The following is a 26284-nucleotide window of genomic DNA, read 5'->3' as shown; positions in this document are numbered from 1 at the left end:
AGACCAGTCTCAACCGACCTGAAGTCAACTTCATAGTATGTACCACTCTCACTGGTCCTAGAACAATAGTGAACTGACACGAAGTCAGTCTCAGAGTATGTACCACTGGACCCAAACCAGTCTCAACAAACCCGAAGTCAGCGTCATAGTATGGTACAAATCCTACCACTGGTCACAGACTAGTATCATTGATCCCAGATCAATGGAGGTCATCCTAGTGTAGGGAGTACAGTAGATACAACGATCCGTCCATCAGTACTACTATGGTCCCTAACTTCATTTCCCTGCTCATTGATCAGATGAGAGGTACTTCCCATGAGTCCCAGACTGCATGGGTAGGATGTCTCGACAAGAGAACTTAATCAATCCTATCCTCACAAGAGAACACATCAATCTTGATACAATCACCATGGATAACACATCAATCCAGGCCTCACGGGAGAACACATCAATCCTGCTACAATCACCATGGAGAACACATCAATCTAGGCCTCACAGGAGAACACATCAATCCTGCTACAATCACCATGGAGAACACATCAATCCAGGCCTCATAGGAGAACACATCAATCCTGCTACAATCGCCATGGAGAACACATCTATCCAGGCCTCACAGGAGAACACATCAATCCTGCTACAATCACCATGGAGAACACATCAATCTAGGCCTCAGAGGAGAACACATCAATCCCGCTACAATCGCCATGGAGAACACATCTATCCAGGCCTCACAGGAGAACACATCAATCCTACTACAATTGCCATGGAGAACACATCAATCCAAGCCTCACAAGAGAACACATCAATCTTGTTCCAGTGCGCACCACCAGGGGAGGGTGAGTCACCCTGTGGTCGTATGTTGCTCTAGTAAGAACCGCAAAACCCCCAGAGCTCCCAGAGCTCAATGTATGCAACATGCAGGACCCTTTTACCAAGGTCTCTCGATGACTCCAAGTCGTTCAAGAAAATCACAAATTTGATCTTTCCCCGGGGCTCTGACCTGTACATCATCTCAGTGGGATGGAGCCTCCTTGCTCATCGACTTACCATATCCCAGGTAAGGCAGTATTTGATGTCTATCTGTTATAGAAATCATTGAATACGGGATTCCTAAATAATTGAATCCCACCTCTGGTTGTCACAGAGAATCACAATGGTATTCATCATGTGTACTCACTAAAGAGTTTCCACAACCAAGCAACTTCATACGAGGTCATACTCGTAGTTATGTATCCGGTCTCGACGGTACTTACAACAACCGATTTCTGTTTCCTTCTCATCCATGATATCGAAGCAGAATCCAAAGAGAACCAGCACTGAGAAGTGCTCTAGTGATCCTCCACAATGCTTGCTTAGTCAGCATTCGAATAATCATGCAGTTTTCATATTTCCGGCAATGTATCTCACTCCATGAGAGATTGTGCCCCGAAGATATCTCAGAGGATTCTTGGCACCAATCCAGTCAGGCTCAACCAAATATGAGCTCACCATGCTAACTGCAAAACATATGTCCAGATGGAAGTTCACCAAGAACATCAACGTGATTGAGTTTATGAAACTCAGAGGCATTTCCCAAATCTGGTCTGACATCACTACTATATAGCTTCTGAAAGTTAATATCCTTGAGGTAGTCACAGGCTTTCAGATTATCATTCCACATTCGGAATACAACTCCCTCTTACTTCTGCAAATGAGAAGTCAACACTTTGACTTGTCTAGATCTAAGCATAGATCATCTCCTATAACGATGAGATCAGTTGAAGACATTCTGCTTCAACTGATACCTATCATCATGCTGCATCTGGTCCTCTAGTTGCACCACTACATACTACACCATGCTACACTAAACATGATAATCATCATGTTGCCCATGTCCATGATCTTATCATGCTGCCCTTCATGTTCATGATCTTATTATGCTACCCATACTAATATGCATCATCATCAAGTCGTCTCTGCTCAACTTAGCTCTGTTGAACTATGAAGAATAAGAATTGATCGAGAATGTCTCATACCATGGACCTCCTGCTACCAGGAAAAAATTGAAGAACGGAGAAATTAAAGCGAAGAAGATCATCCGGGACACTATCGACAAGCACTTGGTGGCCTACATCTCTGATCTGGGCACCTCCAAGGAAATCTACGATAGACTGGTGAGTTTATTTAAAGTTAATGATGCAAATCAAGTTTTGTTTCTTAGAAATAAGTTGAGGGAAATCACGAAGGGTAAAAATGAGAGTATGCAAGCATACTTCTTAAGAATCACCAAGATCAAGAACGATCTCCTATCTATTGGGAAGACTATTACTGACAGAGAAATGGCACTCACAACTCTTGGAGGATTACCATCCGAATGGTACGTGTTCAAGACTACTTTTCTAAACAATAATCTAATTCCTGGTTTCGAGGAATTAATGGCTAGATGCATTCAAGAAGAAACAAGGGTAGAAGAGCAAGAAATGCCCTTGCCTAAAGGTCCTCCTATTGCTTTTTCTTCTCATGCTAAGAAAAAAATAATTCTGGGTCTAAATCAAAAAGAAAGGCTGGACCTAAGGGTGGAAGAAAAGGACGATGTTACATTTGCAATAAAGCAGGTCACTATGTAAGGGAATGCCCTAATAGAAAGGAATCTCACCGTGATGATGATCAAAATCCCTCTCATGGTAATCGAAGGAATGGAAAATTTAATAGCAAAGGTAAAAGGAATGTTGGAAATCAAGGAAGAGGGAAACCATTCAAAAAGGCTAGAAATTCCAGGTATGAATCTAACACTGTTGACAATAAGCAAGCTGAATATTATCTACCAACTGCTCTATCTACCTCCGCTCCTTCGAACTCAATGGGAATTTGGCTCATTGATAGTGGTGCCTCAATACACTTCACTGGTTACAAAGAAGTACTCCATAATCTGGTAGAGAAAGAAACTAACCTGGAAATTATCCTTGGAGATGACATGAAATACCCCGTGAAAGGTGTAGGCAATATTTCTCTCAAATTGAATCAAGGTAATACGATCCACTTACAAGGTGTATTATATGTACCTGATCTCAAAAAGAACCTGGTATCCATCTCGGCAATGGAAGACAAAGGCTGCAAGGTAACCTTCAGTGATGGCAAGGTACGTATGTGGAAAAATAATGTTAAAGATGCTTTCACTCTTGGGTTTCAAGTTGATTCTTTATATCAAGTCGGTGGAAGTCCGCTAGGTGTCATGTCTTGTGACACAACTCTTCAATCCGAACTCTAGCATCAGAGGTTTGCCCACCTTCATTACAAAGCTCTACCTGATGTAAGATAGATGGTAATAGGGATGCCCGAATTCCAAGTAGAGAAAGAAGGTGTATGTCCGGGATGTGCTGAAGGAAAGCTCAAAAGGGAACCATTTCCCTAAAGTCAAAGAAAGACCTTCGATATATTACAACTAGTTCACTCAGACATATCTGGTATGATGCCTACGAACTCCTTGGGGGATATTCATATTATCTTACTTTTACAGATGACTATTCTCGAAAGACCTGGATATACTTCTTGAAAAAGAAGGATGAAGTGTTCTCTTGGTTTCGACACTTCAAAGCCCTGATCGAGAATCAAACCGAAAAGAAGATCAAGATCTTAAGAACTGATAATGGGACTGAATATGAATCTAATGAGTTTCATGATTTTCTTAAAGAGGCTGGCATCAAGAGGGAGACTACTACACCATATACTCCTAAACAGAATGGTGTAGCGGAAAGGAAGAACCGCACGATTATGGAAGCTGTCTGGGCCATGCTACATGATCAAAGACTTCCGAAGTTTCTATGGGCTGAAGCTGAAAACACTGCCATATATGTACAAAATCGATGCCCTCATCAAGCATTGGGTTCCAAGACTCCTAAAGAAAAGTTCACCAGTAAGAAACTTGATGTTTCTCATTTTAGAATTTTTGGAAGCCCTGTATATTTTCATGTGCCGAAAGAGAAAAGAAATAAATTGGGTGCATCTAGAAAGAAGGGAATTTTTGTGGGCTATGGTGAAAATACTAAAGGCTATAGAATCTATCTAGCCGGTCAAAGGGAAGTCGTAATTAGTCATGATGTCACCTTTGACGAAAATATGGCTCTCAGCAAGGTGAACAATCTTTTCGAGGAGCTCTCAAGAAGCCGACACCAAGGAACTGAAAGAAAAGGATGATGAATCAATGCCTTATGTAGAAGAACCCATGGATCCGATTGATCCTCCTCCACATGAGCCTTCCTCTTCTAAGAAGAGGCCTTCATGGCTTAGGGGTCTACTTGATGATGTTGAAGGACATGCTGCACCCCGAGGAACCTTTCGTGAAAGTAAGAAACCTAATAGGTATCAGGGATACCTAACCATCATGAGCACGATCATACAAAATGAGCCTTCATCATTCTCAGATGTCGTCAAGCATCAAGTATGGAAGGATGTTATGACCGAAGAATATGAGTCTATTATGAAGAATGATGTCTGGCAACTAGTTCCCAGACCCCAGGACAAGACAGTTGTTACTTCCAAATGGCTTTACAAGATAAAGCATGCAGCAGATGGAAGTACGGAAAAGTATAAGGCTCGTTTTATTGCTCATGGTTTCTCCTAGAAGGAAGGTATAGATATGATGAGATATTTCAACCTGTTTCCAGATATACGACCATCCGCTCAATCATAGCCCTTGCTGCTTCACAAGGATGGAACCTACATCAGATGGATGTCAAGACCGCGTTCTTGTACGGCTTGATCAAAGAAGAGGTCTACGTGGAGAAACCTAAAGGATTTGAGATTTATGATCGAAAATCTCATGTATGCAGGTTGAATAAGTCTCTCTATGGGCTGAAGCAAGCACCCCGAGCATGGTATGAGAGGATCGACAGCTACTTGATGAAGTTGGGATTCACTAGGAGTGAAGCCGATCCTAACCTTTACTTTAAGGTTGAAGATGATAAACCTCTCATACTGGTGTTGTATGTGGATGACCTATTTATAACAGGTGCAGACCCTCTCATTCTCAAATGTAAGAGGGAGTTGGCTTCTAAATTCGAAATGAAGGACCTAGGACTGATGCACTATTTCCTAGGACTTGAAGTGTGGCAGAAGCCAGGGGAAACTTTCCTACCTCAAGGAAAATATGTGGTGAAGATATTGGAAAGATTTGGTTTGGTGGGCTGTAAGCCTATAACTACCCCGATGGAGCTTGACTTCAAGAAGTTAAGCGGTAGTGCTGCTGGACCTGTTTTACGAAATGCTACCGAGTATTGGTAACTCGTCGGAGCATTAATGTTCTTATTGAACTCCCGTCCAGATATATGCTTCGCAGTCAACACGTTGAGTCAACATATGGTTGAACCCCATCACATACATTGGATTGGTGCCAAGAATCTGTTGAGATATCTTCGTGGCACTATCACTTATGGGTTAAGATACACTGCCGGAGATGTGAGACTAATTGGATACACAGATGCTGATTGGGCAGGCAATGTGGAGGACCATAAGATCACATCTAGGTGTTGTTTCTCCTTGGGATCTGCTTCGATATCCTGTATGAGCAGGAAGCAGAAGTTGGTGGCCTTGAGCACCGCCGAAGCAGAGTATATTGCTGCTAGCATGGCCTCTAGTGAGGCAATTTGGTTGCAAAAACTCTTCAGTGAGCTGTTTGGATTTACATTGGATACCACCATGATCCTTTATGACAACCAGAGTGGGATTCGTTTGTAAGAGAATCCCGTATTTCATGATCGCTCCAAACATATCGATATTAGATACCACTATATTCGAGATATGGTGCAGCGGGGAGCTATAAGGCTCCAACATATTGGTACAGATGAACAGGTCGCCAACATTCTGATAAAACCCCTTAGGAAAGTAAAATTTTTGACTTTCCAAGAACAACTTGGAGTTGTTCAAAGACCCTCCGATGAGGGTCATGTATGATGCATTGAGCTCTGGGAGCTCCAAGGGGGTGTGGGGTGCTTCTTGGAGTAGCATATGACCATAGGATGATTCACTATACCCTGGTGGTATACATGTACACCCCATGGCGACATTGTAGTAGGATAGATGTGTTCTCCTGTGAGGCCTGGATTGATGTGTTCTCCATGATGATTGTAGCAGGATTGATGTGTTCTCTTGTGAGGCCTGGATTGATGTGTTCTCCATGGCGATTGTAGCAGGATTGATGTGTTCTCCTGTGAGGCCTAGATTGATGTGTTCTCCATAGAGATTGTAGCAGGATTGATGTGTTCTCCTATGAGGACAGGATTTATTAGTTCTCCTATCAAGGCATCCTACCCATGTAGTCTGGGACTCATGGGAAGTACCTCTCATCTGATCAATGAGCAGGGAAATGAAGTTAGGGACCATAGTAGTACCGATGGCCGCATCATTGTATCTACCGTACTCCCTACACTAGGATGACCTCCATTGATCTGGGATCAATGTTACTGGTCTGGGACCAGTGGTAGGAGTTGTACCATACTATGACACTGACTTCGGGTCGGTTGAGACTAGTCTAGGACCAGTGGTACATACTCTGAGACTAACTTCGTGTCAGTGTAGTACTAGTCTGGGACCAGTGAGAGTGGTACATACTATGACGCTAACTTCGGGTCGGTTGAGACTGGTCTGGGACCAGTGGTACACTCTCTAAGACTGTGACACTAGTCTGGGACCAGTGATAGGAGTGGTACTTACTATGAAGTTGACTTCGGGTCGGTTGAGACTAGTCTAGGACCAGTGGTAGGCACTCTAAGACTGACTTTGAGTCAGTGGAGGATGATACTGGTCTGGGACCAGTGGAGTTGTACTCACTATGATGCTGACTTCGGGTTGGTTGAGACTGGTCTGGGACTAGTGGTACATACTCTGAGACCGACTTTGATACATACTTGATCATTTCTTCTTCTTCATAATTCAGAGAAAAGCAGAGCAAAACAAAACAAAGCAGAGCATCACATAACAGAGCAGAGTCGTACAGATCAGTACAAGGTAGAACAAGACAAAGTAGAATAGGCAGAATAGAGTAGAATAGGGCAAGGGTCAGGCTGTACAGGGTAGTGCATTTGATGGATGAATAGTAACAACCAATAGGCAGATTGCAGATGAAATTCTCCCTAGTTGAGAGGGAGTGTTAAAATTGGCAACTAGGGAAAAACTTCATGTGGGTCGTCTTATTCTTAGCCGATAATATTTTTATTAGATTCCCCTCATCGAGAGGTGTAGGATTGATATAAAGATCATCCGATTCCGATAAGTATTCATGGAGATATGAATTTATTTTGATTATGGAATTAATATCAAGCAACCTACAACTCATGTAGGCTCAGAAGCCCAACAGTCGCATCTATTCAAACACCAACAATGTGTATAAATATAGGAAGACTTTTCCTCATTTGGAGTCACTCATCTCATCACATCTCTCTCTCTCTACTATGTAGAAAAGAGTCTCTTCTCTACTGCGCAGAAAAGGGTCTCTCCCTCACACTTGTGAAGCCAGAAGCTGCCGAAACTGAAGTTGCAACTACAGAAGTAAAGTTTGACCTGTGTGGACTAGAAGATCTCCTCATCTGAACTATGTTGTAGGTTCATCTGAACCTCCTCTAAAAGCCACAACTTTTGGTGGTGGAATCGAATGATCTTTATATCAATCCTACACCTCTCGACGAGGGGAATCTAATAAAAATATTATCAACCATGAATAAGATGACCCACATGAAGTTTTTCCCTAGTTTCCAATTTTAACACTCCCTCTCAACTAGGGAGAACTTCATCTACAATCTATCTATCGGTCATTACTATTCATCCATCAAATGCACTGCCCTATACAGCCTGACCCTTGCCCTGCTCTGCTCTATTTTTCCTATTCTACTTTGTCTTGGTCTTCCCTGTACGGATCTGCTCTGTTATGTGTTGCTTTGCTTTGTTCTATTATGCTCTTCTTTTGTCTGAATTATGAAGAAGAAGAAATGATCAAGGATGTATCATACTGACTCAAAGTCAGTCTCAGAGTATGTACCATTGGTCCCAGACCAATCTCAACCAACCCGAATCAACGTCATAGTGAGTACAACTCCACTAGTCCCAGACCAGTATCATCCTCCACTGACTCAAAGTCAGTCTCAAAGTGCATACCACTGGTCCCAGACCAGTCTCAACCGACCCGACGTCAGTGTCATAGTAAGTACCACTCCTACCACTGGTCCCAGACTAGTATCGGAGTCTCAGAGAGTGTACCACTGGTCCCAGACCAGTCTCAACCAACCCGAAGTCAGCGTCATAGTATGTACCACTCTCACTGGTCCCAGACTAGTGCTGCACTAACATGAAGTCAGTCTCAGATAATGTACCACTGGTCCCAGACCAGTCTCAATCGACTCAAAGTTAGTGTCATAGTATGGTACAACTCCTACCACTAGTCCCAGACCAGCATCATTGATCCCAGATCAATGGAGGTCATCCTAGCGTAGGGAGTACGATAGATACAATGATGCGTCCATCGGTACTACTATGGTCCCTAACTTCATTTCCCTGCTTATTGATCAGATGAGAGGTACTTCCCATGAGTCCCAGACTGCATGGGTAGGATGCCTCAATAGGAGAACTAATCAATCCTGTCCTCACAGGAGAACACATTAATCCTGCTACAATCGCCATGGAGAACACATCAATCTAGGTCACCATGGAGAACACATCAACCCAAGCCTCACATGAGAACACATCAATCCTGCTACAATCGCCATGGAGAACACATCAATCCATGTAGCCATGGAGAACACATCAATCCTGCTACAATCGCCATGGAGAACACATCAATCTAGGCCTCACAGGAGAACACATCAATCCTGCTACAATCACCATGGAGAACACATCAATCCAAGCCGCCATGGAGAACACATCAATCCAGGCCTCACAGGAGAACACATCAATCCTACTACAATGTCGCCACGGGGTGTACATGTATACCACCAGGGGATAGTGAATTATCCTATGGTCATAAGCTGCTCCAAGAAGCATCCTGCACCCCCCTAGAGCTCCCAGAGCTCAATGCTTCATACATGACCCTCATAGGAGGGTCTTTGAACAACTCCAAGTTGTTCTCAGAAAGTCATAAATTTTAATTTCCCAAGGGGTTTTGTCAAAATGTCGGTGACCTGTTCATCTACACCAATATGTTGGAGCCTTATAGCTCCCCATTGCACCATATCTCGAATATAGTGGTATCTGATATCGATATGTTTGGAGCGATCATGAAATACGGGATCTCTGACAAATAATTCCCACTCTAGTTGTCACAAAGGATCATGGTGGTATCCAATGTAAATCCAAACTGCTCACTGAAGAGTTTTTGCAACCAAACTGCCTCACAGGAGGCCATGCTAGCAGCAATATACTCTGCTTTGGCAGTGCTCAAGGCCATCGACTTCTGCTTCCTACTCATCCAGGATACCGAAGTAGATACAAAGAAGAAACAGCACCCGGAAGTGCTCTTACGGTCCTCCACATTGCCTGCCCAATCAGCATCTATGTATCCAATTAGTCTCACATCTCCGGCAGTGTATCTTAACCCATAAGTGATAGTGCCACGAAGATATCTCAACAGATTCTTGGCACCAATCCAACGTATGTGGTGGGGTTCAACCATATGTTGACTCAACGTGTTGACTGCGAAGCATATATCTGGACGAGAGTTCACTAAGAACATTAATGCTCCGACAAGTTGCCGATACTTGGTAGCATTTCATAAAACAGGTCCAACAGCACTACCGCTTAACTTCTTGAAATCAAGCTCCATCAGGGTAGTTACAGGCTTACAGTCCACCATACCGAATCTTTCCAATATCTTCACCACATATTTTCCTTGAGATAGGAAAATTTCCCCTGGCTTCTGCCACACTTCAAGTCCTAGGAAATAGTGCATCAGTCCTAGGTCCTTCATTTCAAATTCAGAAGCCAACTCCCTCTTACATTTGAGAATGAGAGGGTCTGCACCTATTAGAAAGAGGTCATCCACATACAACACCAGTATGAGAGGTTTATCATCTTCAACCTTAAAGTAAAGGTTAGGATCGGCTTCACTCCTAGTGAATCCCAGCTTCATCAAGTAGTTGTCGATCCTCTCATACCATGCTAGGAGTCTTGGAACCCAATGCTTGATGAGGGCATCGATTTTGTACATATACGACAGTGTTTCTAGCTTCAGCCCATAGAAGCTTCGGAAGTCTTTGATCATGTAGCATGGCCCGGACAGCTTCCATAATCGTATGGTTCTTCCTTTCTGCCACACCATTCTGTTCAGGAGTATATGGTGTAGTAGTCTCCCTCTTGATGCTAGCCTCTTTACAAAAATCATGGAACTCATTAGATTAATATTTAGTCCCATTATCAGTTCTTAAGATCTTGATCTTCTTTTCGTTTTGATTCTCGATCAGGGCTTTGAAGTGTCGAAACCAAGAGAACACTTCATCCTTGTTTTTCAAGAAGTACATCCAGGTCTTTCGAGAATAGTCATCTGTAAAAGTAAGATAATATGAATATCCTCCCAAGGAGTTCACAGGCATCATACCAGATATGTCTGAGTGAACTAGTTGTAATATATCGAAGGTCTTGCTTTGACTTGAGGGGAATGGTCCCCTTTTGAGCTTCCTTCGGCACATCCTGGACACACACCTTCTTTCTCTACTTGGAATTCAAGCATCCCTGTTACCATCTGTCTTACATAGGGTAGAGGTTTGTAATGAAGGTGGGCAAACCTCCAATGCCAAAGTTCAGACTGAAGAGTTGTGTCACAAGACATGACACCTAGCGGACTTCCACCGACCTAATATAAAGAATTAACTCGAAACCCAAGAGTGAAAGCATCTTTAACATTATTTTTCCGTATACGTACCTTGCCATCGCTGAAGGTTACCTTGTAGCCTTTGTCTTCCATTGCCAAGATGGATACTAGGGTTTTTTTGAGATCAGGTACATATAATACATCTTGTAAGTGGATCATATTACCTTGATTCAATTTGAGAGAAACATTGCCTACACCTTTCACAGGGTATTTCATGTCATCTCCAAGGAAAATTTCCAGGTTAGTTTCTTTCTCTATCAAATTATGGAGTACTTCTTTGTAACCAGTGAAGTGTCTTGAGGCACCACTATCAATGAGCCAAATTCCCATTGAGTCCGAAGGAGTGGAGGTAGACAGAGCAGCTGGTAGATAATATTCAGCCTGCTTATTGTCAACAGTGTTAGATTCATACCTGGAATTTCTAGCCTTCTTGAATGATTGCCCTCTTCCTTGATTTCCAGCATTCCTTTTACCTTTGCTATTGAATTTTCCATTCCTTCGATTACCATGAGAGGGATTTTGATCATCGTCACGGTGAGAGTCCTTTCTATTAAGGCATTCCCTTGCATAGTGACCTGCTTTATTGCAAATGTAACATCGTCCTTTTCTTCCACCCTTAGGTCTAGCCTTTCTTTTCGATTTAGACCCAGAATTATTTGTTTTCTTAGCATGAGAAGAAAAAGCAGCAGGAGGACCTTTAGGCAAGGGCATTTCTTGCCCTTCTACCCTTGATTCTTCTTGAATGCAAGTAAATTGCAGATAGGACATAAATATAAATCGCAGAAGACAAGCCAAGGCAAGAGGACACAAGATGTGGTGCAAGACAGGGATAAACCCCACAAGGTGTGGGGAAACCCTTGATCAATTCTTCTTTTATGTTCTTCAAAGTTCAGCAGAGAAAGAGAGAGAGAGATAGTACAATTACAACAGAAGTCAACACTTTGACTTATCTAGATCTGACATAGATCATTTCGTATAATAATGAGATCAATTGAAGACATTCTGCTTCAACTGATTCTCCAAGGTGGTGGCTTCACCTATCATAGTCCTACATCTAGTCCACTTGTTGCACCACTGCACCATGCTACACTAATCATGATTATCATCATACTTCCCATGACCATGATCTCATGCTGCCCTTTATGTCCATGATCTCATACATCATCAAGCTGCCCATGCTTCATGCATCATGCCACTCATATATCATGATGCCCATGATCTACATCATGCTAATGATCTCATCTCTGCTTTGATGAGTGATTACACACCATGATTGTTCCTAGAGGCTGAGATGATCTTTGAACCTTGAGATCATAATTGCATCTTATTGTACTGTAAGATTATGATCCTTGTCTCTTACATTCTTCAGAGGTGAACACTACAACATATAGAAACATCATCTAATACTTCAAGGCTATTGTATGTCACTGATATCTTCTTTATCCAACTGAAATCGAGATCATTGTTCAACATTTATTGCTATTGTGATCTTAGCCCATCAAGACTAGATGTGCCCAGATCACATACATCCGGCTTTCTTCATTCGAGGATACACATAGGAGTCTGTGGCTCCTTCACGTATGGTCTGTGGCTACCTCACTTTGACAATGATTAGGGCATAATTTTGACTGCGTGAATATGACAACGTATAACAGCGTATCACATCCATTTAGAACAATGTATTACATCCATGAAATGCGTATTACAGTCTCCATGATCTGCGGCTAGATGTACCCATTTCAACATATGAATTGTCTCCCATAACAGCGGCTAGATGAATTCATTACAGCGTATGAATTTTCTCCCATTACAGCATAATGTTCATTATAGCATAATGTCTTCCATAATCTAACTGCGTGTAAGGATCTCTATATAATTAGGGCAAGATCTGTTCAACGTATCACTTTCATTATGAAGAGCATTTCATTGTTGCGTATATTATATGCCTCCAGTGTATATACATATGTCCTATTGACCAGCAACTGAGTGTTCACTGTATTGTTGCGAATGTAGTTGTGCGTTCACTTGCAACGGATTCCATCTCTGCGTATGACCGGCGTATATTTGCTGCGTACATTGTGTAATATTTGCTACGTGTTAGGGTATCATTAAGACCGTGTAATATTTGCTGCGTGTTAGGTCCTTAGATCTACGGTTAGGTCTCAATGAACAGCATATTAATTGTGTGGTCCATGACTACGTTCATACGTGCTTGAACTAGACAGCATATAGATGTATTTGCTGTGCGTATAGGTCTTCTATGAATGACAGCGTATGTGCCTTGCTTCTTATGTGCAAGTGTCTCCATTACTGTTCCATTTACTACAAATATGTATATATCTTTATTACCATTACTGCAACTTCGTATGGAGAGTCTTCTCTGCGGCTGTGGATAGACCCTTCCCCTTGCTGGGAAGAGAATTCTTCATGACCAATGCTCCTGCGTTTTAGATCATCATTTGTAAGGCCAGCATATTACTCTTGATGTCTCACTCCTCCAAAAACCCAAGACATGGAGAGGAGGAGATCACTCAATAATTGTATTCTCAAATGACATCAAATCCTCATCTATTTATACCAAAAATGTATAGTTTGAATAGACATGACGTTTGGGCTTCTAGAGCCTACATAAGAGCTGGTCGGCTTGATAATAATTACATAAACAAAATAAATTCATATCTCCATAAATACTTATCGGAATCGCATGATCTTTAGATCAATCCTACAGCTCTCGACGAGAGGGATCTAATAAAAATATCAGCTACCATGAATAAGCTAACCCACATGGAGTTTGGCACTAGTTTCCAATTTAATAGAGGATGAGATTGATCATCCTAGATGGTGTGAAGGATTGCCTAATACCTCATTTGTCCTGGAAGAATAATGCACATGATATGTAGATGGCTCTTAAGAATTTGTTCTAGAATAAGAACGAGAACCAGGTACTGGTATTGGAGGATAAGTTGAAGTCCACCAAGATGATAAAGGATGAAAGTGTGACCTTGTATCTGATGAGTGTACCTTAGGTCAAAGATGAGATTGTTGCCATTGGTGTGTCTACCTCAGATGGAGATATGGTAAGGATTCCCTTGAAAGGGTTTACATAGGATTGGAATCCATTCATCAAAGGAATCATTGCTAGGGAGAAGCTGCCAGACTGGGATAGGATGTGGGATGAATTCATTAAGGAAGAGTTGCGAGACAAAGCTCTTCATCCGAAGAAGAAGGCTTCATATGATGACATGGCACTTGCATCGTGAATGGAGGTTAAGCAAAAGAAGGACTTAAGTAAAGTCAAGTGTTTCAACTATGGCGAGATAGGTCATTTTTCATTGAGATGTCTCATGAAGAAGAATGGAAATGATGAGAAGAAGAAAGGAAAGAAGGCCACCGATGTTGCCACTTCAGCTGAGATAGATGACTCTCTAGGAGATTGGAAGAGGAGGACTATGATTTCTCATTTCTCGCAGGATATTGTCAATGAGGATGGATGGTACTTTGACAATGATGTGACGAAGCATATGATAGGGTCACAGGAGGGTTTTGAGACTCTAGTTGAATGGGACTTGAAGTTGCACATGGTGTTGGGAAACAAGAGTCAATTGGAGATCCAAGGATCGGGTGTTGTGCCATTCAGGATGGAGACAGGACGTATAATGCTGGTCCAGGATGTACTATTTGTACCAGGACTCAGATATAGCATGATTTCCAACTCGATGATGGAGAGGAAGGGGTTTGAAGTCTTCTAGGATGGGAAGGCAAGACTCGGGCCTAGAGGCTCTAAATCCAATGGGATTGTGCTTGGAGTTAGAGAGCATGGTCTCTACAAGTTGATGGGCAAGCTTGTGGATCATGGAAAGAAGAAGGTGCAAGCTTCAGAGAAGTAGGAGCAGGTGCAAGTGCAGATGCAGGCTTCAGAGGAGAAGGTACAAGTTCCCGAGAAGAAGGTAAACCTTCCTGAGAAGGTCCAAGTTCTAGAGACTCGGAAGGAGTCTATTTCGAGAGGGAGCTTGCAGATTTAGAGGGAGACTCTATTGAAAATAGCAACAAGAAATTCTAAATATAGAAGTGCTAAATTTAGCACTGCTATAAATAGAATTTCGGGATACCTTCCTATTTTAGTTAGTCCCTAAACTAAAATAGAGAAGTAAAATTCGAATTTGATCTTAGCAATTGTTTGTAAAATAATTAATTAATTCATCTTGAGTTAATTAGTTGTAGAAAATCAAACATGAAGTCTATGTGGGGACATGCAACAGTTTCTCCATTGATTGAGGAATTTATCCATCAGTTAAAGATATAAGGATGAGTTGCAATATTGAGTTGTAATTAGTTGGCTCAGTTAACTGAGTCAAGTCTAGTTAGATTAGTTCAAACAGTTTGTTGAATTAATTATGAGTTCAGTTAGTTAATGCATGCATGCATGTAACTGCTGCACTTCAGGTAACTGAATATTCTCTCATAAATACCTCATGCATGTTAATTCAGACAGAGACCCAGTTGAGATCAGATGGAGGGACAATGTACTATCAGTTGCAAGAATATTCCATTATGAATATCTCTTGCATGCAGAAGGAATTCATTCCTTGGAGATTGCACAGTTACTTCTTCAGTTTAGTGAGTGTGTGATGAGGCCAATCACACAGGTGGCATCATTGGACCCCAAGAAAAACTGTGCAAGGAAATAGGAGGCTTGGAGGGCTGAGGAAAGGCATATCTTGTGTCTACTTAGTCTATGAGCTGTATTGTTTGATTGCAGAGAGAGCAGGATAGCTTGTGAGCTGATTCTTTTTGTAACTTGAACATATTTCCACTTGTATGATAATACAAAGATTAGGGTTTTAGGTTGAGGCTTTCCCCGGGTTATTCTTCTGTGTTCATGTGTGATTGATTTCTCATTCTCAGTTATATGTGTTCTAATTGATCTTGCTCATATTCGATTAAGCTTCCACAAAGTTTGTTGTAGAAGTAGATCTTGTATTTTGCTTTAGTATATTGCATAATCTGTTGATCTACAGTGGGAATTTCTACATGGTATCAAAGAAAAGGTGATCAAAGCGAAGAACAGTATACAAGAAGGGAGAAGTTTGAAGTTTGAGGTTCCTGAATATAGAAATCGAGTTCTTATCACATCTCAATTTCACCAATGGCGTTCAACGGTTTAAGACTCAAGTATGCCCTTGATGGCAGCTCGAATTATATAGCTTGGAAGGATCGCATGGAAGTAGTCTTAGAGGATAATGATCTAAAGGACTTCATTGATCAAGAAGTCACCAAGCCGACTAATGCTACAGAATTGGCGGAATGGAAGAAATGTGTGGCTAGAGCAAGGAGAATCCTTCTGGAGGGAGTTCGAGACCACATAGTCTCGAATCTCCATGGGAAGAAGACACTGTTTTCGATGTGGAAAACATTGAAAGATCTATATAAGAACAACAGCGATTAGAGGAAGCTAGCGCTGAAAGACAAGCTTCGGAAAATCAAGTGTGAAAAGGGCGACACGATCTCTACATATCTGAACAAACACACCACCTGCAGGGATGAGCTTGGGAGTGTAGGGATCATGACAGTCGATGATGACATGGTGAGTCTTGCACTCCTCGGTCTTCCTAACAGCTGGCATAGCTACCAAGACTCGATTAATGGAAGAGAAAGACTGCTAGATTGGGAACGACTTTGGTCGGATCTGATGTAGGAGGAGATAAGAAGAAGCACCAGAGATGGATCCTCATCAAAGCAAGATGATGAGGAAAATCTAGCCTTAGCGATTAAGGCAAGGAAAGGGAAAGGGAAGGAGTCCCATCCAAAATTTGGTTCTTCCCATAGTGGGAAGAAGTTTGACAAATCGAAAGTGCGATGCTTTCATTGTCATGAAGTGGGCCATTATGCTACAAATTGTCCACAGAAGAAATCCAAGAAGGGATCCTTGAAGGGATCTGATGGTGAGGCACTGGCCTCACAGTTTGAGTTGGATTTCTCTCTTATCACATGCATGGTTTCATCCATGGTGGGATGTGTGTGGTACCTGGACAGTGGAGCTTCATTCCACATGTCAGGTGACAAGAATCTTTTCAGTACCTTGGAGGAGAAGGATCTCCAGATGTGGATTGAGATGGGTGATGATGGAAAGTACCGTGTTTCAAGTAAAGGTATGGTTGTGTTTCAGAGGGAGCATGGAGCTCCCCTCACCCTGACTAATGTAAAGTATGTACCTGGTCTGAAGAATAATCTTTTGTCTATCGCTATGCTAGAAGATAAAGGCTGTGATGTAGTCTTTAGTAAAGGAAAGGTATTCTTGAGGCATATCGGTACTGGACAGACCAAGTGAATTGAGATTTGAGTAAAGAATCTCTACAAGCTAGAGGTAGACGACTGTGCTGCATTGAGTTCCAAAGTTGAGATGGTTCAGAGCCAAGATGTTGGGGAGCTATGGCATAGAAGACTGGGCCACTTGCACCATGGAGCCTTGAAGATCATGCAATAGATTTCTACCGGACTTCCCAAGGGAAAACTAGAGCAGACGAATACATGCAAAGGTTATACCTTGGGTAAGTATGCAAAATATTCCTTTTCGAATCAAGACAGTAGCGCTGGAGCAATCCTGGAGTGATTTCACTCAGATGTTTGTGGACCATTCTCTACACCCTCCACCACTAAACAAAGCTACTATGTTATTTTTATTGATGATTTTTCTCGTAGATGTTGGATCTACTTTATGCAAAAGAAGGATCAGACCTTCTTAAGGTTTTGTGAGTTTAAAACCTTGGCAAAGAAAGAATCTGGAAAGAAAATAAAAGCCTTGCATAGCAACAATGGTGGAGAGTATGTCTCCCAACAGTTTAAAGAGTTCTACGCTGCAGAAGGAATTAAACGGGAATTGACGGCACCCCATAACCCACAACAGAATGGGGTGGCCGAAAGGAATAACAGATTGATTTTGGGAGTAGCTCGAGCAATGTTGCATGACCAAAGTCTACCACTGCATTTGTGGGCTGAGGCATGCAATACAACAGTATACTTGCAGAATAGAAGCACGCACCGTATATAGGGAATGAAGACACCTATGGAGGCCTTTTCCGGGAAGCGACCACATGTGAGTCACTTCCGAATCTTTGGATCATTAGTTTACTATCATGTGACCAAATATGCCCAGAAGAAGCTAGATCCAACAGCTGAGTTGGGAATACTTGTGGGGTACATGGATACACCCCACAACTATCGGGTGTACCTACCTACCAGTCAGAGGACAATGGTACACAGGGATCTAAAGTTTGATAATCAGAAAGCCATGCGAGTATCACTTGAGAGGGAGCTCAAGTTGCATGCAGAGGAGGAACTTTCAGTTCCTAAGGAGGAGGAGCCTCAGATTGATGCGGAGTAGCCGCATGCAGAGGATCCAGGAGTGGAGACATCCACTCATGCTGAGACTTCCAGAGATGGGCAGAAACACTCAAGGGAAGCTAACAGGTTGATGCTGGATGCGCAGGAGAATGTGGGATAGCCATCTTCTTAGCGCAGACAAAGGAGGTCGCCCGAGCGGTACATTGGGTACATGGCCCTAGTTGGGGAGTGTGTAGATACCGAACCTTCTTCATTCGAGGAGGCAGTGCAACAACCAGTCTGGGTTGATGCAATGGTAGAGGAGTACGACTCTATCATTTAGAACAGTGTGTGGGATGTTGTCCCAAGACCTCAGGGCAAGTCAGTGGTGAGTTCCAGATGGCTTTACAAGGTAAAGTAGGCAGCTGATGGCAGTGTTGAGAAACATAAGGCAAGGTTTGTTGCCCGAGGTTTCTCACAGGTCAAGGGGATCGACTACGATGAGACCTTTGCTCCTGTAGCAAGGTACTCATCTATCAGATCAATGTTGGCACTATCAGCTCAGATGGGTTGGAAGATCCATCAGATGGATGTGAAGACAACATTCCTCAATGGGAAGATTGAGGATGAGGTCTACATTAAGCATCCAGAGGGTTTCGAGACCTTCGATCATGAGTTGCATGTGTGCTGACTCAAGAGGGCTTTGTATGGGCTGAAGCAAACACCCCGTGCTTGGTACACCAGGATCGACAGCTATTTCACCGGGTTGGGCTTCACCAAGAATGAAGCAGATGCGAACCTTTACCACATCATGGTAGAAGGTAAACCATTGATCATTGTTCTTTATGTCGATGATCTAATTTTGACAGGTGATGATTAGCTAATACAGTCTTGCAAGGAGGACCTTGCAAGAGAGTTCGAAATGAAAGACATGGGTCTTATGCACTACTTTCTAGGCATGTAGCTGTGGCAGAAAGATGGTGAAGTATTTGTGTCTCAAGGCAAGTATGCCAATGAGATACTCAGGCACTTTCACATGGAGAAGTGCAAGCCCATGCAGACTCCTCTAGTTGGGAACTAGAGGAAGGAGGATGCTACTTCAGGTGAGGTAGTAGCTGCTACTGTTTATCAGCAATTGGTGGGTTCACTTATGTATTTGGTGAACACACGACCAGACTTATGCTTTGCAGTGAACCAGCTGAGTCAAGCTATGGTTCAGCCTACCAAGTTGTTTTGGAAGGTAGCAAAGCATGTGCTGAGATACCTCAGAGGCACATCTCAATTTGTATTGTGGTACAGACGGACAGAGGGAGTGAAGCTTTAAGGCTTCACAGATGTAGATTGGGCAGGGAGTCCATTAGACCGGAAGAGCACTTCTGGAGGAATCTTCAACCTTGGTTCAGCTGCAGTTTCCTGGTACAACAGGAAACAGAGGTCAGTGGCACTTATCTCAGCAGAGGCTGAATACATGGCTGCTAGTCAGGCTGCATGTGAGGCCATTTGGATGTGGAAAATTATAGTGGGATTGTTTGGTCAGAGGATTGATCCAACTGTGATCTACTACGATAATCAGAGTTGCATCAAACTCTATGAGAATCCAATTTTTCATGACAGGTCCAAGCACATTGATATCCGGTATCACCATCTTCGAGACTGTGTGGTCAAGAGGATCATGTTGTTGTTATATGTTTCGACCGAGGAACAGGATGCAAATATTTTGACTAAGGAATTGTCAAAATGCAAGTTTGAGTTCCATAGAGACAGGATTGGGGTTACTGATAATCCCTTTCTTGTTGAGAGGGAGTGTTGAAAATAGCAACAAGAAATGCTAAATATAGAAGTGCTAAATTTAGCATTGTTATAAATAGCATTTTGGGATACCTTCCTATTTTAATTAGTTCCTGAACTAAAATAGAGAAGTAAAATTCGAATTTGATCTTAGCAGTTGTTTGTAAAATAATTAATTAATTCATCTTGAGTTAATTAGTTGTAGAAAATCAAACATGAAGTCTATGTGGGGACATGCAACAGTTTCTCCATTAATTGAGGAATTTATCTATCAGTTAAAGAGATAAGGATGAGTTGTAATATTGAGTTGTAATTATTTGGCTCAGTTAACTAAGTCAAGTCTAGTTAGATTAGTTCAAACAATTTGTTGAATTAATTGTGAGTTCAGTTAATTAATGCATGCATGCATGTAACTGCTGCACTTCATATAACTGAATATTCTCTCATAAATAACTCATGCATATCAGTTCAAACAGAGACCCAGTTGAGATCAGATGGAGGGACAATATACTATCATTTGTAGGAATATTCCATTGTGAATATCTCTTGCATGCAGAAGGAATTCATTCCTTGGAGATTGCGCAATTACTTCTTCAGTTTAGTGAGTGTGTGATGAGGCCAATCACACAGGTGGCATCATTGGACCCCAAGAAAAACTGCGCAAGGAAATAGGATGCTTGGAGGGCTAAGGAAAGGAATATATTGGGTCTACTCAGTCTGTGAGCTGTATTGTTTGATTGCAGAGAGAGAAAGATAGCTTGTGAGCTTATTCTTTTTGTAACTTGAACATATTTCCACTTGTATGATAATACAGAGATTGGGGTTTTAGGCTGCGGCTTTCCCGGGTTATTCTTCTGTGTTCATGTGTGATTGATTTCTCATTCTCAGTTATATGTGTTCTAATTGATCTTTCTCATATTCGATTAAGCTTCCACAAATTTTGTTGTAGAAGTAGATCTTGTATTTTTCTTTAGTATATTGCATAATCTGTTGATCTACAGTGGGAATTTCTATAGACTCTGCAGCTTAAGAAGAGCGCATGGTCAATAGAGAGCAAGGGTGCTTCTACAACTGGAAAGAAGGAATCATGGAGAGAGTGGAAGACGTTACAGGATAAGAAGAAGAAGAATGGTGCTTCCAGCAGTGACAACGACACTTCCGAGAAGGTCATAATTCACCGCAAAGGGATTGTTGCGATTGTGAGCACCAGGAGTTGGGAAAATGTTGTGAGCAGTGATGATGATGACGACAAACTTCATAATATTGGAAGTACCTCCCTCTCTAAGAGGAAGTGTGATTTTTGTAGCTTGGGAGGTACTCTAAGCCCTAGGGTTTAGGGTTTGGAGGGCGAAGCACCACAAGGGAAACTTGTGGACTTGGAACCCAAGTATGGGGTTTTGCACCCATCAAGATTTGGGTAAAAAATATGATGAATTTGAGCTTGGAAAAAATTGAGGTGATATAGCTTGGCGAGTTGATTCCAATTCTCCAAAGATCACTCAAATCAGAGCTCTAGAAACAAAGTTATGAATTTTTGAAGCTAACTAGTAATTATTGGTTGTCAAGTCATGTAGGCTTGGTGTAAACAATCCCAATAGACGCGTCTCTTCAAGATTCGTTGGAGCCCCTCATTTAGGCTATAAAGAGAGGGTGAAACATCAATGTTTGAGAATCCAAGTGTGGCAATACATCACCAAGAGGAGCTCTGAAATTGCAAGGAAGTCGCCGCCATATTAGGAGGCCGAGGAACCATGTGAAGGAGGCCTAAGACATCATGGGCATTTCTATTTTAGAGGTTGAGAGATGTAGGAGATAGAATATTGTCTCAAGGTCTAGTTGGTGTTGTTTAAGGGCCAGATTGAAGGGTTCTTTTGGCTGAGGAGATAAGGAGAAATTCGTTGCTATTTTAGGGTTGTTTGGTGGAGTTTTGGAGGGGGTCGAAGGCCTACAACAAATGTTGTGCTAGGTTGCAAGCCATATCCAACAGCTGGGTCATCTCTAGGGTTGTGTTTGGGGTTACACAAGGCAGACAAGGGAAAAATAGGAGTGGAGGTGATGAGCCCCGAATTGGGTAACTTATTGGTCTCATTTTGCCTAATTGTCCTTGTTCAATCCTCCATTTTTCATAGATTATGCATGTTTTCTAGTATGTTTATGTTATTTGAATGAATAATGGTGGTCACTCTACCAAGGAGGCTAATACGTGGTTATTTCAAGTTTTTTGGACAAATTTTGGAGCAAAACCAAGCAATTATGGGCCAGGTGATAGCCAATCTTGAGGTGAGGATTCGTAGGGAGGTTGTCTCTTGCATTAATGGCCCTTCCTCGAAATCTCCACCCTCAACTCCGAGCTCAACAGGCCACCAAAACGAATCCTGAAGGTAGCTGAGCAGCTTTGGGAAGAGTGACTGTTTACTGGCAATTTGAACAACCAAGTCCCTTGAATTAAGGAGGGCTGCAAGGCCCCTCATAGTGTATAAATGGGAAGGCCTTAGCCTTCATAGTTTACTTTTGGAACTATTGGTATTTGCACTATAGTGCTGTCATTTTCTCAGCTCATTTTCTTGTAGCTACTACTGTATAACTTTCTTGTGATGATTATTTTTTAGTAATGAAAACTAGCTTTACTTGGCATCAGATCTGAGTTCTTTATAGGAGCCTGCAGCTCTTGGGGTTGGGCCCAACCCAAGTGCCAAGGCCTCCTTTATGTATTGTTATTTTTTCTTTATGTCTTTGCAAAATCATTTCTGTTAAGTAGATTAAATCTTGCTAATTAACTAGGTCATTGTTGATGATTAGAAAGACTTTTGATGTTCAGATTGAGTTGATAGGTTATTGACAGGGAAAAGCTCCAGAAGAAGGCCATCAAGCACCTCTGATTTCACCTCTCCCTCAGTGGGATCAGGAGTTGGGATCAAGGTGACCTTGCTGCCAACAAAAACACTGACTTTTCTTTGCCATGCAATCATTAGTGTTTGATTTTTATTTGCAGAAATTGGTTACATGTTCATATTCTTGATTGCTTCGTTGCATAGTTAGTATACATGGTTTCATTGCAATTAAAACTTATGTTCATTCTCTTTACTGTCAGCTAGATCAGATTAGGTCAACGTAACTAGGTCTCTGATTTTACAAGTCTTTGTTGGTTCAGTTGGAAAAACAACCTGCAGAGCACCTGTACCACTTCTCTATCTTCCCATACTCGATCAATCCCATCTGCTCCATCCCCTAACACGGATTCTTGCCTCACGTTTGCCATTTGCTCACATAACCCTAATTTTTGTGCAACATTGCTTCATTCCTCCTTGAACAAATCCAGCCATCTTCATCTTTCCTCAACTCCATCCACCAAGTCCTAGACCTCCTTACACCCCTATCCTACCTCCATACTCACTCCTTCACCTTTCTCTCTCCATCCATCCTCCAAAATCCCATTTCTGAACAACCTGTAGAAAATTATAGACATCCTGTAGAAATTCCAGAACATCCTGTAGAACCCCTGCAGACTTCCTGTAGAGGCTCACGAATGAGGTTTCTTGATAGCCAAACTCTGTGAAACTCTCTGGAAGGGTGTTAGGGACCCCTTAGGCCCTCTCTGAACCTTCCCGACCTCCTCCAAGCATTTCCTCTCGCCAATCCACCTCTACACAGTAAAAAATAGTCAAATCGCATGCATGATAATTCTGGCAACTTATTCAAAAATACAAAAAGATGTTTTTTTCAAATGTTACTGTAGAAGTAGCTTATATACATTTATTTACCTTCCTAGAAGTCAATGGCATCTCTTTCAATAGCTTTCACCCTCTTTCTTGCATCAGTAGGGCTAGCTGGTAAAATTAGGGTTTGCTAGGGTTTACGTTTCCTTTCAGCTTTCCAGTTTCTTTCTGCAAGTAGATCATCCTTCTTTGAGTTATCTCTCATCCATCAATTAAAAAGCTTCTTCTCAGAGTTCATAGAAGTTGGCTTAAGCTCCTAGCGGACTTGTGCCAGCTGACCAAGTGACAGCTGCGGCAAGAGCTAGTACTTGTGCATACAGCACCGTCGCTTCCAAGTTTGTTACGAACTACTGGGTTGATAAAAGTAAAGAAGGGAGTCCTAGGAGTTGCAGCATTATTGCTACAATACTGGAGCTCACCATTCTTTTTGGCGCCGTTCCCGGGGAAGTGTCAGAGTATTTGCGATTGCTGCTTTTCTTCTATTTTCCTACTCTAACCTTCTGCTAAGTAGTTTATTTCAGTTCCATTCTGCAATTTCATTTCTGCAAAAGTAAATCAAACATTTCCTGCTTTCATAGATTAGCCTTTTAATTCTGCAATTTCAATTCTGCAAGCGTAGAATAGAATTTCAATTCTGCAAGCGTAGTCTAGCATTTCATTCTCACAATTTTATTTCAGCAAAGTATATTAGTCCTTTCCTGCTTTCATTTCAATTCCGCATTTTCATTTCCGCAAGATAGATTTCAGTTAGTTGCAATTCCATCTGTTTCAGTTTTGTAGGTACAAGCAGAAAAAAAACAAAAGCAACCAAAAATCTTTTCATGCCTCGTAGGAACAGAGATAATACCGGAAAATTCCCACCCAACACCCCCACCACTTCACTGAGTCACCCTTCTCTCTTCTTTGGTGGCAGTGACCCAAAAGAACCTATAGGTGAACCTCTCGAGATATACGAAGATCCTATAATAGAAGAAGAGCAAGAAACCATTCCTTTTGAGACCATGGCTGAAAACCGAAACGGTAGAGAAGATGATGAGAGAATAGAAGGTACCTTCCCCATCCAAGAGACCAACGGGGACATGAAGATGAAGAACATAAGTCCCTCAGCCTTACCTCATTTCCATGGATTGACCACTGAAGACCCTGATACCTTCTTGTTTGAGTTTGTTGTCCTTTGTCGAACTTATGACTATGCAAAAGACGAGAAAAAGTTGAAACTCTTTCCCTCTACCCTCAAGGATGCAGCATTACGCTGGTTCATGGGGTTACCTGGAAACAATATCACCACTTGGGCTCAGATGCAGCAAGCTTTTAACAACAAATATTGGGATTACTGTAGGTCAAAGGAAACAAAGGGAGAAATCTTTCGGATGACCATGCGAAATGATGAGTCTTTAGAAGACTACGAGGAAAGGTTCCAACTTAGCTATAAACAGGCCAGGTGCACACTTGAACCTGAATCTCTAAAGTTGGTTCTGCTCCGAGGAGTCCCTGAAGACCTTCTAGATACCCTTCACATGCTAGCTGGAGGAGACATCTACCAACTACCTTATGAGGACATAAAGACTATGTTTAGAAACCACTCTAGGGCAACCCGGAAAAGAGGTAGGGGGAATCCACTTTTAGCTAGTACTACCTTCTCCAAGCATGAGTTTGCTAATCAGATGGAAGACCTCAAAAGTGACATGAGACAGACCATTTCCATGCAACTTGATACTTTCCGAATCCAACAAAAGAAAGAGGAAGCTGAGAGGGCTTTGGCCATTTTTTGTCCTAGATGTACGAGGAAGCACCCTAAGAATGAGTGTCCATTGCACTCAGTAGAGGTATGTTTCATTTTTGAGGAAAATCACCCCACAAACCAATGCCCAACCTTACCCAGATTTAAAGCCATGTACCAAGGGACTGAGGCACCCACTGAACCTCTGTACTTCCTCAACCAAAGTAGGCCGCATGGGCCCAGACCTTACCAGCAGGGGATGCAAGGGACATCCCAAGCTTATTATGGCCCCAACCAATCTGCTCACATACCTTCTTGGGGTCCCCCTGCTCATCCTTCCTGGTCCGCACCTCCTCCATGGTCTTATCCACCTCAATACCATACTCAACCCACTGCTCATTCGTTTCACTCACATGTCCAGCCACAACCTCAGTGGAATGCACCTCAACCGGGGTGGAGGCCCCAATACAACTCTCCTCCTGCCATTCTGCCTCCACCACCGGCTCAGCCACAACCATTACCTCCTGCTCCTCCAAGACAACCCCAGATGCCTGCTCAACCGAACCCGAACCCCAATAACCGACAGGCCCAGCAAGTATACACTGGGGAGACAACATGTCCTACCTATGCTATGGAGATCCAGGAGATCAACCTGTGATCTGGGAAGACCCTTCCAGATCGCCAACCTCCTCCCCCAGAGGACGAGGAAGAGAAACAGGAAAGTGAACCCAAAGCCATTCCACCCTTTCCTGAGTGACTAACAGTAACCACGCAACCAAACCCAGAGGAGACTGAACTTCTGGGAGAACTTAAATAGTTGTGTGTGAAAATACCACTTCTCTAGGCCATAAAATATGTACCGATATACAACAAATTGATTAAGGAGAAGTGTTTCAGACAGCCAGGCAGGCG

General features: G+C 42.3%; 1 protein-coding gene across 1 annotated transcript; it reads left to right on the top strand.

Moving 5' to 3' along the window:
* Positions 1-14088: 14088 nt before the first annotated feature.
* LOC149228380 (uncharacterized) lies at positions 14089-14577 on the top strand. Its single transcript, XM_089380759.1, has one exon. It carries the CDS (start codon positions 14089-14091, stop codon positions 14575-14577), a length of 489 nt encoding a protein of 162 aa, XP_089236885.1.
* Positions 14578-26284: the final 11707 nt, after the last annotated feature.

This window comes from Pinus tabuliformis, chromosome J (genome assembly GCF_031772625.1).
Source record: "Pinus tabuliformis cultivar Carrire ecotype Pingquan chromosome J, CPIR1, whole genome shotgun sequence".
In the NCBI taxonomy this organism is placed as follows: domain Eukaryota; kingdom Viridiplantae; phylum Streptophyta; class Pinopsida; order Pinales; family Pinaceae; genus Pinus; species Pinus tabuliformis.
This window is presented reverse-complemented; position numbering and strand designations above follow the sequence as displayed.

Coding starts and splice junctions, on each gene's coding strand:
- LOC149228380 (XM_089380759.1), top strand. CDS start 14,089: ATGGAGGTTAAGCAAAAGAAGGACTTAAGTAAAGTCAAGTGTTTCAAC.